Raw genomic sequence first — 14323 nt, 5'->3', positions numbered from 1 at the left:
AAGCTAGAGAAGGCATTTAAACCCCAGAGCATTTGGGCTCAGAGAGTTGCTCTCTCTGATCCCTTGGAGGGAATGAATAAAACTTTATGGCCCCGACACCATGCTAGGTGCTGCGATAGAGCGAGAGCATGACTGGTCCTGCCCTAAGAGAGTGTATTGTCTAGCGGGTGGAGCAGACAGAACAGCAGACAATGATATAGCCTATAATACTAACACAAGGGAGCGTATCATCCAGATTTAGGAGAGCAGGGAGGGCTTCTCAGAAGAAGTGGCATATGATAAGACTGGAAGGATAAGGAGTTACCAAGGCTGGAAGTTGAGGGACATTCCAGGCAGAAAGACCAACATGCTGGAAGGCCTGAAGGTGAAAATATCCCAAGATATAGGAATTCAATGTGAGGGGAGCTAAGAGGGAGGAAGGGAGAGGTATAATGGAGGAGAGAATCAAAAGAGGAGACCAGAGTCATAAGGAGGAACAAGATAAAATAGAGCCTTTAAAAAAAAGCTTTCTTTAGAGTAATGGGGATAGGGGCCGGCCCCCTGGCCACGTGGCTAAGTTCGCGCACTCCTCTGCAGCAGCCCAGTGTTTCATCAGTTTGAATCCTGGGCATGGACATGGCACCGCTCATCAAGCCATGCTGAGGTGGCATCCCACATGCCACAACTAGAAGGACCCACAACTAAGAATATACAACTGATGTACCGGGGGGCTTTGGGGAGAAAAAGGAAAAAAATAAAATAAAATCTTTAGAGTAATGGGGATAGCTGCTGAAAAGTTTTAAGCAGGAACACGGAATGCTTCCATTTGTATCTTAGAAAGAGCACTCTGGCAGCACTGAGAACGAATTGGTGGAGGACAGAGTGAGCAAGACTTGCAGAAAGGAGACAAGCTGGAAGATCCTTGCAGTAATCCAGGTAAAGGACAACGGTGGACTGACATTGAGTAAGAAGCTATGAGGATGGAGAAAAGTAGATGGACTTGGAGAAATATTTGGAAGCTAGGGGTCAACAGGAGTTGATGATGGATGGACTGTGGAGGGTGAGGTAGATGGAGGCAAGAATGACTCATATTTGGGGTTCAGGCAACCAGGAAGAAGGCAGAGCCCCTCACTGAGACAAGCAACATGAGCAGAGAAGGTAGGATGAGGAAGACGAGTTCAAGGCCTTGCTCCACATCACTAAACTCTCACCAGTATGCTCTTTCCTCTTGACTCCTTGCCTTTCACCTCAGCCCCTGACCAGTTTCCCAACCTAAATGAATCTAATCGTTGGCTTCTCCACTCCTGCTCCTGAAAAGCTTGCTCTCAACATCTAGAAAAATTCCCTTACTTGTTCACATGGACCCTGCCATTGACCTTGTGGATTTTACCCCGAGTTGGGCTCTCAAAGCTCTAGTATTAGCTCCTTTTCCACCCCACCTGTCACCAGGTAGCAGTTTCGAATCTTCTCTACTCTCCCCAGGTCACTGCTTCTTCTAACAACTGTTCTAACCCAGTGGTTCTCAAAGTGTGGTTCCTGGACCAGTGGCATCAGCAACCCCTGGGAACCTGTTAGAAAATGCAAATTTTGGGGCCCCACTCAAATCAAACTCTAGGGATGGGGCCCAATATTTGGGGTTTTCACAAGCCTTCAAGCTTAAGAACTACTGTTCTAATTTATGGGTCAGACTTTTTCTCCTGAAGAACTTGGCCTGAGTCCCCCCCTCCTCCTGTCCCTGCATCCTTAATTCTTGAGGCCCTGCAAGCCCTGTCCTTGGTTCTCTTCCCAAGTAATCTAGTTTTCTCCCAAGGACTCCAGAACTCTCTTTCCAACAATCTACTCAACATCTTCACCTGGATCTCCTCAAACATAAATCCAAACCAAATTCTTCTTCTCCAACCCACCATCTAAGCCTACTCCATCTTTCATATTTTTCTCCTGACTGATTTCACTTTTTAGTTAATGGCATCACCTCCCAGCTCCCAGGCTGGAAATCTCCAAATCTTCTCCCACCCCTTCCCCTCACCTCAGAGATCCCTTCAATCCACCAGCCTTTATATTACATCTTGCCACGTCTTTTGCTATCTGCTCCCATCTATTCCATAGGCCTTCAGTCTGCCCACAGTCCTCTAGCATACCATCTCCATCATCTTCTTAAAAAGAAAACAGTTAAACAAGGTATATCCCGCTTTTTAATTTTCAATGGCCAAGTATTCAGGAAGGATTATTATGGGAATATCTTTAATATTTAAGTTGGCCATATCTAAACAAGTAATAGGAAAGGTCTTCCCAGAAGGGCAATCACATAATGAGTGCCCAGCAGACACTTAGGTCTTTGTATACATTATTGCTAGTCCTATGGGCAGCCCTTCACGGAAGGCATGTCTTCATTTCAAAGATACTGAAGTTCAGAGAGATGTGGCTTGCCCAAAGCCACATAGCTAGCGAGCGGAAAAGCTAAAATTTCATCCCAGACCTTTTTCTCTTATCCCACCCTGCTGCCTCATTCTGTATGACTCCAGTCTTATATTCATGATGTCTACTATCAGCAAGCCAAGTTCAGTGCTTGGTTTAACTTCATTTCCAGTCCAATGCCAACATTAAGTAAGCTTAACCAAGCATTCTGGTCTCTTAATTTGCAACACTAACACTCTAATGAACCACAGACATTTCTTCTTTCCTTACAGATTTTTTTTAAACATCATAGCAGTCAAAAAAAAAAAAAAATCGGGGGGCTGGCCCCGTGGCCGAGTGGTTAAGTTCGCGCGCTCCGCTGCAGGCGGCCCAGTGTTTCGTCGGTTCGAATCCTGGGCGCGGACATGGCACTGCTCGTCAGACCACGCTGAGGCAGCGTCCCACATGCCACAACTAGAGGAACCCACAACGAAGAATACACAACTATGTACCGGGGGGCTTTGGGGAGAAAAAGGAAAAAATAAAATCTTTAAAAAAAAAAAAAAAAAAAATCAGGAAATGTCTGACCCTGACTCACAGGATAATGTTGTGCTTTGCTCTGGGATGGAGCAGGAAGAAATCCTTCATGTAATTACCTGGGCTGGCTCCCAGCCGGCCCACGACTCACAGTGGTGTATTATGCTTACGTATAAACACTAGGTAGTTTCTTCATCACCCCAGATCGGTGCCAACTTATAAAAGGTAGAAGAAGGTAAATTGAGGATGAGTCTATAAAGAAGTGAAGAAGAATAAAGATAGTTCAATTACATTTTTTTCCTGTTGCTCTGTATTACCCTGATTCTTGCAGGCAAACCGTTACCTCTTTAGAGAAAATAGGAAAAGAGAATAAGAGGCACGTATGTTTTCCCGTCCTATAAATCGGTACAAATGAGAACGACTCAAGATAAAGAAAGCATCTTTTATAGGTTTATTGGTCCATTACTTTAAGTTAATTGAGGTAAAGAAACCTTTTTAAATTCACAAGCTAATAGTTTATCAAGCAATACAAATTCTTTTGTTTACCTCAAAATGTAATACTAATCCCATAGTAAACAACAGACAATTTTTATACACAGATATATGAAAAAAAGTGGACAAAAACCTCGTGCCAGCATCAAAAATGCAACAAAACTTTTTTTTTCTTTTTACAATCTCTGGGTTCCATAACAAGGAAAACATAGATGACATTCTTTTTAAAGTTTGGTGGCTTGATGAAACAAAGACTCGAATCTGTCAATAAATCCCTTTCTCCTCGACACCCATTCTCCAGAGCATTTGTTTTTCACAGCTTTTGATTCGGCATAATGGCAGCATGGCGAGAAGAGAACACATCTACACGGAGAACTTCATCGATACCCCAGAAGGTTTTTAAAAAATTTCAAATGTAAAGGATGATTTCTAAAAATAAGAAATACAGTCCATCATTTGGACAGGACCTAAGCAAGTTTTTCTCTCTCTTTCAAGAGTTAAAATACAAGTTAGAAAGTTTGCTGGCAGTTTAGTTCATGGGAATCTACCAGATGTGCGTCATCTCTCAAGGCATTCCCAACTCAGACACCAAGGGAACAGGCACACAGAAGTACAAGGGACAGGGTGTCTACTGGACTGGACCAAAACCACAGGGGTGTCCAGGTGAATGGTGTTGACTGTTAAGAGCTGCTGGTCTGTTATTTGGTGAAGGCCCAGCTGACACAGGCATCGTTCTGTCATACTGATTCACATTTTTGTTTGCAATCTACTTTCCTCTCCCCATTTCCAGAGTGAGGAAAAAGCAATCTCTGTTTCTTCCTCCCAGTATCATTTGTGAATGGAGGGTTGGTCTTGACTGTGAACCAGTCCGTCATACGGGGGTGTTGACAGGGGCGCCCTGCTCTGACCCAGCCTACAGGGAGCCCAGAGTCACCTGGGGAGGGCGGCGCTGCTGGGCGAGGTGCATGTGCCACACCCAATCACTGGTTTTAATAGTACAAGCTCTGTTAAAATAGACTAAATTATGTGAGTCAACACAACATGCTTTATGTTTTTGGCATTTCAACCTGTGGAGCATTTCTATCCAACATATGCTGCTCTGAAGCCCCCACAGTATGCTTTCAAAAGCTGTTCTGCAGAATCAGAGTAAACCTTTAATATTGTCATAATCTATAGAGTTCCTTATAGCTATGTGATTTGTCAATGCTGATACCATACATCCTCTACAATCAAAAGCGTGCCAAAAGGCACTAAAACACTTTAAAACAAAAAAAGGTTTTGTGGTCCCTGTGTTTCCTTACATTATCAAAAATATCATTTGGCAATAGCAATACTTAGCTTTCTCCTCCCAAAAGGCAGCCCTTATTATGAACCTCACTTTGTTTGTTTCTTTGAGAGGACTGAGGACCGGCTATGTTAGACCTCTGGTACTGAAGCTGAACAACTGGCTACATTTCTAAAAACTTCCTATCCAGAACCTAAAAGACACTAGCTGAAGAATAAGGCATATTAATAGGTGTTGACAGATTCTCAAAAAGTTGAGTTAGGCTTTTAACAGTCTCTGGCATTTTTGAAAAGTCTGGATTTGTTGATTTTCAAGTGCTAAACACACAGAATGTTTACATTTGAGACAAATATCTTATTGGTTTGTTAAAGTTATTTTTTCAAAGCACTTATTTATAGCCTATCTGTAGTAGTAAAAACTATCAGGATTACATATTTTTCTGCCACACAGAAGGGGTTAGACAGCCATACCCAGAAAGCATTTCAAACACATATGATTAAGAACAGCCAAACCCCCTGCAACAAAGTGCCCCCCGCAACCTTTCTAATGCACACAGCCCTGTGCATGCTCTGATCTGTGCAACTACGGGGAGACCAGGCATCCTTCAAACAAAAAGCTACCCGTCTATCAGGTGGGTTGATGAAAAAGCGGGTTTCTGGTTTATTCACTGATATAAACCACAAGGAAGAGGAGAACAACTCCAACACACCCAGCTCAATCTGTAAGTCTGGCCCAAGGGATGACATTTTCCTCAAATTTACTGGTAAATGCCACCTGCCATCTGAAAGGAAAAAACATAAGAAGTGAGAGGGGATGCCCAACCTGTTGCCATCTTGAGCACTTTTCAAAGTGAGAAGGCAACTCAAATTCCCAACATAATGTCATAAATAGGTCAAAGCAGCATTACCCCAGCCTTATAATTAGATTACCCAGTTTCCACAGGCCTTGAAAGTATGCATCTGGGAAGGTGGGGTCCAGGATTGGCGCACCCTTCCATGACCACAGGCAGCCCATCTTCTGAGCAGACACAGCCTTTACGGCAGCCAGAGGAGAGCCCAGTGCTAACCCAACCAAAGACCCAACCAGATGAGGCTAACACAGACCTACAAGGTCGCTCTACACCTTACTCTCTCCACTCTCTCAGGAGAGTGCAGAGAATGACTATTCTGCAACCCAATGAATGGCATCAAAACAGAGCCAGGTGCCCGTTGATTTCAATGTTATCAACGGCAGGACCAAGTCACACAAACTCTGGGTGTTTCTTGGGCTGACACCATCCCAAGAGAGAAACCCCACTTGCAGACTGCCACACGGCCATCACACCCTCTTCTAAGGCAGAACTTCTGTCGTCCCATCACTAAAGGCAGACTCACAAGAAATGTGCAGCAAGTGTGCACTTAATTTCCTCATGTGGATGGCAGCTGCAAAAGCACATTCAATTCAACATGTAGAACACACTCCGAGTGTGGCTTAAATTTGGCATAAAGATCAACTTCTGTTACATTCACCACAGTCCCCAGAGTCATGCTGATTTGTTCAATGAGCAGCACAGTGAAATACGAGCCAATCACCTCCATAATCGCACTTAGCAGAGTTCACCAGGAATCACTATGAAGTCTTATTAAAGGATAAAACCCAACCCCAAACCTGGCTATGTAAGATGTCCCCTCCTCGATTAGGAGCAGTGGTTCCTTGCTTGGAGCAGGGTAGCCTAGAATTTTCCTATAGATCCAGCACATGACAAGGAAGAACAGTGTCTGTACCTGCCACAAATCACAACTGTTCTCTTCAACATCATGTGCATCTCTGAAATCTGCTCAGTTTCTAGAATTCTCTCTTCTGCCTTAGCCTGGATTTTTAACCTGGGTGAATGGAACCTTCTACTTTCCAGGCTCAGAGGCAGGCAACAGGGATGACTTTCCATCACTGCCATGTGCTCAATCCTCAAAACCTGTCCATGTCTGTCCGCCTGAGGTAGGGCACATCCTCAAGCAAAAATCTCCTGGAAAATAAATACAAGAGAGGGGTCAGCGGTCTCAGCACCAGGACTTTGTGGGGCCAAGAAGGATAGGATGACGAAGCCTCTACGAGGCAGGCTTTGGCACAGAAGTCTCCGGGTTACACTTCTCATGGGGAATCACCTCTGTGCTGATGGAGGTGAAGAGGTGAATGCTTGGGGCTGCTGACCCTCAGGGGCCCGAGGGAGCCATCGGGGTAGGAAGGACTGGAGAACCTCCTTCACTGCCTTCTGTCACCTCATCACATGCCAGCCTGAAGTAAGGGACAAGGGTCCCTTCTCTGGAAAGACCATTACTCCAAGGAAATCTAACATACACCGCTTTTCCCAGCTCTGCTATCAATGGCACGCTGGAGGGCAGTTGGCCTTGTTCCAGCTCTCTCTGCTGTTTTAAAGCACTTGCGGACCAAACGAACAGAGAAAGACAAAATCCTAAGGTGTCTGAATCCCTTCAAAACCAGTCTTCTGCCTCCAACACTGTAAGGGAATAACTGTGTACCTGCTCCCTTCCCCATATGTCCCAGGATGGAACCTGATGACTTTTTTGAAGGGCTGCCTTCTTTCCCAACTAAGCCTTAAACAGGAATGTCCCTGGGCTTTGGCAATTAGCAGCTGACTAGATTCTAGTCTTCCTGTAACTCTTCCCACAGTTCTTTCCAAGTATATGTTACACTGGACAACATTTTTAAAGCACATATTCCACAAGGCAAGGCTTCACACATTCCCAAAGATGAGCATTCGCTGCTGGGTCAGTCTAGTGTCTTCTGCCAAATATCCATAGAAGGCCACCAACCCACGACTAGATACCCACCGCAACTCTATCAGCAGGCTGTCAGGCTGGATCTGGACATCCGGACTCACAGCAACATGATGGTTTAGAGGTAGAATGAAACACTGAGTCACCACTCGGCGTAGATGGACTGTTTTTACCTTCTGCTTCAATGAATGTTTCTAACTGTACCAAACTGAAAATTCACGACAAAGGACTTTAAATGGCACGAGAGGGTCTAACAGTGCAGGCAAGTACCAACTGATATAAAATTATAATTTAAACTGTGACTTTTTCAAACATGATGAAACAGAACCAAACTGTTCTGTGCCATCCGATTGCTGCCCCCACAGCATCAGAGCTGCGGCTGAGACAAGGTCGACCCTGCAGTGTGGAGGGGAATGAAGTGACTTCAACAGGCTGCACGTTGACCGGTATTTGCAAATTAACTTGCGTATGCAGCAGCATCTCAGCACAGCTGTTTCGTTAAAAAAAAAAAAAAAAATACTACCGTTTATTTGAGGCTCAGACTGATAATTTTATAGGGATGAGCCACAATGAAAGAACACAAATATGACCTATGCAGCTTCATTTCAGGAGGGAAAAAAAAATGAGTTGGAAGATTGGAAGACAGATCCTCTTTGTCTGTTAGTTTTGTGTCGATTTGAAAAGAAAACCTGGTAATAGTTTGAAATGAAGACTTTAGAAGCAGCCAGCAGTCCCCAGGGATTGGGCTGCAAATGGAGGAGATCTTAGCTTAACTTCTAGAAGCAAAGAGTTTGCTGGTGCACTTGTCATCTCTGAGGCCCATCCAGATACTGACTTTTCTTCCTGACCAGGAAATATCGAAGGTTAAAGCACTTCATGTAGAACATTCACATTGAGTTTACAAAATCTCGACTGTGTCATAACAACATACCAGCCTCTCACCAAAAGGTTGCCCAAACATTCAGTGGACATAGTAGGAAACGTGAAACTAGGACTTTTTGGTGAGGTAAAGGCAAATTGCACAAAGCAGACGTGGCAGGTGGGCTTGGTATATACCCACTGATCTCAACAACTGGGGAGCTACTCTGACTTCAAGACGATAAGATATTTCCAAACAGGCCTAATCTCTACTCTAATGATATTTAACAAGGGAAAGAAAAACATTGAAGAACTTCACAGAGAAAAATGCACCTTTTTTCATTTTACACAAAAACAGGTTCAAATCTACTGCATTCTAGTGTCAGAAACAAGTTTGGGGAGCACTGCCCCCCGCCCCCAGCTTACCAAGGCATCGCCTAAGGACAAGGGCGCTGGCTTGCCTGCTCTAGCATGGATACATATAGACACTGATTTAAATGGTCCTGTACGAACTGGAAACCATAAAACAGGTGTCGCTCATCACAAGCAGGCGGCAGGTTACACTCACAGCTGTAGGCCACAGTACATTAAGGACTTCCCACGGAGGTGCCAACACCTCCTTCTAGGCTGAGACCAGGCAATGCCCATGGAGGTCGATTCCAGAGCCGCCATGTATCCACAGAAAGCAGGACTGCCTTCCATTCAGGCCTTCCTCACGGCCTTGAAAAGCAGGACCCGGGTTCTCGCCCACAACAGCTAACTCTGCTGTCCCAAAACAGGAAACTGTAATGAGATGTCAGAATGTCAGCTGAGGGTTGTCTTGTCCCTCAGGTTCAAACCTTCGTAGTGTTCCGTTTAATAGGTTCCTTCACAACACAGAGGTATGCTGCTTCTGTGGGAGATGATCACAGCCTTACAGACTCCACCAAGGAATAAATACTAATTGAAAACAACTGTTGGACACAGGAAGGGGTGTAAAGGAAAGTAATACACAAAGGAGAGATGTTTCTGTGGTTGTTTTCCCAGTGCCACCTCTCTGGCACAGCAGGGACATTCCGGTGTGCGTGCCATGCCCTGCGTAGGCAGAAAAGTCTCTGTCCCACGAAGGAGCTTACTTGGCCTCTTGCTTCTCCTGCAGTAGTGGAATGATCGACTCCCACGCCATGAGGCACTGAAAAGATAACACATGCACACAGGATGAGCGTCAAGTTTCAGATTCCGGGGTCAGCTTCTTAATTCTGCTCTGATCCACCCTTTCATTGTCAATCCTGCTGGTCACCTTTGTCTGATCACGCCTACCTGTATTATCCCTAACTGTCAGAAACAAGGGAGCTAACAGGTGTTTGTTTTGAATACGTCACCTCGACCTCTACAAAAGATAAAAGCATCTCTACAAGGCCTAAATGCATTGCCCAGTGAGCGGAACGGTAGTCACTGAAAGAAATTCTTTTCCTTCAAAAAGCAGAAAAAGACCAGGCTGCAAACCTTTGATGAGGCCCTGGGTTCCCAGCCAGGATGGAGACGCTGCTCCAGGTGTGGGTGGTGCTTGCATAAGCACGTAAATCACATTGGAATGGGCCAGCCACCTGACTCAGAGGGGGCGGAAAACTCACTCTTCTTTACCAACCTCAGATTGGCTTGTATGGGTCAGACCTGGATTTCCCAACAGGAAAAAGAGGGGACGGGAACTCCATATTTATTGAGATTTATTATGTCTAAACACTGCTATGTATTTTACAGCCACTATCGCTCATCCTCACAACAATTCTATGGAGTAGAATTATTATTATTTATTACACACACGCACACATATTTCATAGATGGGGAAAATGAGACCCAGAGAGGTTAAATAACTTGCCCAAGATACACAGCTAGTAAGCGGCAGAGCTTATGATTCCAAAACGGATATTCTTTCCACTACATCAGTCCCCTTTCATTCCAGATCCTTGTGAAGAACCAAGAACCTGGAAGACTCTGGCACTCTCCTCTGAGAGCACCCTGCTTAGCAGAAAGGATCCTCCCTTTGAGCAGTCTTGTGCATAAAGGGAAGGACAGAAGAACCACACAAGCCTTTCTTTGAAACAGCCACGGAGCAGAACTTTGCACTGGGTCATTTGGGGAAGAGTTCTCAAGAGGTGGAGGAGAGAGGCATCCTTAGGTCAAGCCGGGGAGGGGAGTGGTGAAATCGCTCCCTGCTTCTTTCCCTGGTGACTCTGAAGTTGGAGAAGAAGCCAGACTCAGACCCTGCCCTACATAAGGAAGCCTGGGGAGCCTCAAGGAGCTGGCTTTCAGAGAGAGACCCAGTGCAGGAGTCGGTGGCATTCTGGGTCCTGCTGTCTCCCTAGGCCAGCATCTCAAATCTAGAAGGGTCCTTCAATGTTGGCCATGGGGAACCAAGGCCATATCAGCTTTCCTCTCAGTCCTCAAATGCTCAAGCTTTTTCCTACCTCAGGGCCCTTGCATATGTTGCTCCCTTTGCCTGGTGTACTTGTTCCTTAAGTCCTTGTCTCTGAGACTCAGATGAAATTTTACTTCCTCAGATTGGCCTTTCCTGCCCACTCCACTGGCCCTCTCCCATCTCTAGTCTAAATTATGCCCCCAGTATTTCCTCCCTCAGTTTCCTATTCTTTTCCTGTAGAGCACATACCTCACTGTGAAGTGCCGGGATTCTTGGATTAACATGTATCCTCCACTAGACTGAGGACTCCTTACGGCAGGAGTCCTGCTGTTTTGTTTACCAATGTATACCCAGTCCTTCGCATACAGCAAGTGCATAAAAAGCATTTTTTTAATATATGTAGGAGCCAAGATGAGGCCCCAAGACAGTGACCCTGTTTGTGGTATAGAGGGGAGACTACTAAATATGGATAAATGACCTGGGTTTCAGTGCTGGGACCAGGGCCTTGGGAAGGCTGGCATTAATCACCAAGGAATGATGGACACATCCGATTGAGTTGGCGTTGGTGTAGTGGGAAGGCTGTTGAACAGTGGAGGGAAGGTGAAGGCATCAGGGAAGGAAGTACCATTTACTGAGTACCTACCACGTGCCAGGCATGTTCTAAGCACTCAGGTACGCCTTATTTCATTGTGGCTTCACAAACATTCAGTGGAGAAGAATCACTCCCATTATACAGATGAAGAAACAGAGGCACGCTGCCTATGGGTGCAGTCACTAGAGGAATGAGGCCTTGACCTCACATGGAGTGATCTTCTCATCTTTGGGCAGTCAGGACTGTTCTCGAGGACACATGGCCCCTGTCCCCACCACTTTCAGTATGCGAGAGTGGGAATTTTCAGATTTGTGAACCTGGTAGAGCTGAATCTGATCCTTGTACAGTCACTCAAAGCTGTATAACCTTGGGCAGAGTTTTAAAACCTTGCTGAGTCTCCAGTTCTTCAGCTTTGAGAATTATAAAACCCAAGCGACAGCCTTACGGTGAGGGATAAATGAGATGACATGCGTATCCAGCCCAGGCACACAGCAGGGGCTGCATAAAAACAGTGTGGAGAAAAGGAGTCTGCCACCTTTCTCTTTCCCCTCTAAAAGAGTCCTTCCTACGACCTGACAAGTAAGAGCTATTCCATGACTGTCTTCCTTAACCCTCCTCCAAGTAAAGATGCAGACATACTGCCTCTGAACAGCAGCCAGAGCCATCAAAGCCTTTGAAAAAGATGGATTCCTCTAGCTTGGGAGGGGGACATGTTTCTAGAATTGTGGTGGGAGTAGCCAAGTGAGTGTTTGTTCAGCCTGATTTCAAGTCTACAGGTTACCTGTTGAATTGTGAGCAGGCCATTGTTCACCTATAACTAAGCTTTTAAGGAATATTAGGATTCCTTAACAGAAATGATTTAAGTTGGATAGGCTAGGAGCAAACTTTGACTGAGGAGACTGGGCTGTAGCTTGATGGGAGCCGTGTGTTTTTGTGTGGGGTGTGTGTTGGGGGTGCTTAACCTGAATCCAGAGATCAAGGGGATTCATGAAAAAACCGCTTTTAACAGTTTTCCTTTATAATCCTACATACCTTTATTTTATGTATTTAAAAACAGTCTTTTTAAAAAAACAAACAGTATTTTGATAAGGGGTCTAGAGGCTTCAGCAGACAACCAAAGGGTCCATGGCACAATGAAAGTGAAGAACCCCTACACGCAGAACCACAGACAGCTTAAAGCAACCCCCAAGCCTCCATTACTGGGGGCATCCCTGTGCTAAGGGCCTGACTGACTGGTGGAAGCAGGCAGCTGGCAGGACCAGAGGGCATGACAGATAAAACTGCTGCTTCCATCAGCAGCGTGTGCAAGTGAAACCTCTGTGGGCACCCAGGGGGCCTCTGCTTCCAAACTCAGCACAGCAGGGAAGGACATGCAGGGATTGCTAAGACTAAACACATAAAATTAGGGAAGGAGATGGGACTGGCAGGATTGTCTCTGGGTCTGGATTTCCGGCAGGTCCTTGTGAAAGGCTGTGGCTATTAGAAATGCTTCCTTAACGGGAGGTCTGTGGGGGACTGTGTCAGGATGGCAGCGTAGGCAGACTCTGAACTCACCTCTTCCCAGGGACACAACAAATTTACAACTACTCCTGGAACAATTACCCCTGAGAGAGAATTGAAAATTTGATAAAAAGAACCCCTACAACTAGGGACAGTGCTGACTGAGGTGGAAGGGGCAGAAATTCCTTTCTGGAGAGAAAAAAACGCCACCTTTGCGAGCTGCGGTGCCTCACAGCCCGCTGGGAGCAATCCTAAGGCATGAAGCCTTCCCTGGAGGAGCAGGGGATCTGAGTGGGGGAGTTTTACTGCTATAAGCAGCTTTTGGACTCAGCACAACCGAGACGACTGTCACAATATCTGGCTTTGCTGTCTACTAACAACAACGAGGAATACCCCCAGAAAAGCTATGGGACACAAGGGGGGGAAAAAGCCTGCTGTTAAAGGGCCCACATACAAATTCACCTGTTTTAGAAAGCTACCTGAAATCACCAGAATGAAAGGTGCACAGTCCTTTGGTGAAAAGAGACTCACACCTAATAGGCTCTGGATACATCTCAGTGAGAGGTAAGACCCCTCCAGGGACTGAGACGTTGGCAGCAGCCATTGTTGTGACTAGCACAGGTGTGCTGACACAGATGCTGGCAGACACCGTTGGTATTCTTCCCCTGGCCTGATAGGCCAAGGTCTGCCCCATGCACTAGAGTACCAATTTAATCCAGCTCAGCCAGAGCAGGCAGCCCACCCGAGGGACTGGCTCCACCCAACAGCAAGCTCTCAGGCAACTTATGGGCCCACATAGGTGGGGTGCCAGGAACCTCAGCAGCCAGGTGATTGGTTCTGCCTCTGTGGGGTAGGGCATGTGTGAGGGGTGGGCCTGCACTGGTGGAGCGTGGGGCCTCTGCAGTGGGGCAACTGGGTCTGCCTCAGTGGATTGGGGAGCACACTTGAGGCAGGACTTTGTTGAAGGGATGTGTGGCCCTGTGGGGAGTGGGGCTTGTCAGCTGCAGCAGACTTGTGATTCCCAAACAGCCACATACGGGATCGGGCCCACCTTCCAAAGCCTGAAACAACAGGGTACTCCCATGCCTGGGGCTGGCCCCCACACAGCAGGAATCCTGAGAGAGCTGACAACAGCCTTGCAGGCTGGAGGCCTACAGAAATTGTAAGCCCCTGAATCTAGCAACCAGTCAGGCTGGGAACCTACTCACTTAACAGAAAAATTGCAACAGGAATGGGCTATTAGACCTTGCAGCCAACTGTGCTGGGGCTCCCCAGGCCCGATTAAGTGACTGCAGGATCCATAGCAGCCACACACAGCTGAGCATTGCAACTAGCTGCCTAGGGGGACAGCCTAGCCTCCCTGGGCACCTGCAGCAAGAGCAACCCTGCCACAAAAGGAGGACATATGTAGCCCACACAGGGGTCACTCCTGGAACATCTGGAACTGGTGATGAGAGGGAAGCACACTGCTGGGCCTCATAAAGCATCTCTTACATAACGCCACCTCTCCAAGA

At 46.3% G+C, this 14323-nt stretch overlaps 1 protein-coding gene across 1 annotated transcript in view; it reads right to left on the bottom strand.

Moving 5' to 3' along the window:
- Positions 1-3344: 3344 nt before the first annotated feature.
- Positions 3345-14323, bottom strand: part of SNX30 (sorting nexin family member 30) — a 115344-nt gene continuing 104365 nt past the window's right edge. Inside the window, exon 10 of the mRNA XM_046668058.1 lies at positions 3345-9490. Within this exon, the coding sequence (XP_046524014.1) occupies positions 9431-9490 (60 nt within the window). The 3' untranslated portion in view covers positions 3345-9430. The remainder of the gene's footprint in view (positions 9491-14323) is intronic.

Source organism: Equus quagga, chromosome 1 (assembly GCF_021613505.1).
Source record: "Equus quagga isolate Etosha38 chromosome 1, UCLA_HA_Equagga_1.0, whole genome shotgun sequence".
NCBI classification, from domain to species: Eukaryota; Metazoa; Chordata; class Mammalia; order Perissodactyla; family Equidae; genus Equus; species Equus quagga.
The sequence above is the reverse complement of the archived record's forward strand: the minus strand, read 5'-3'. Positions and strand labels throughout refer to the sequence as shown.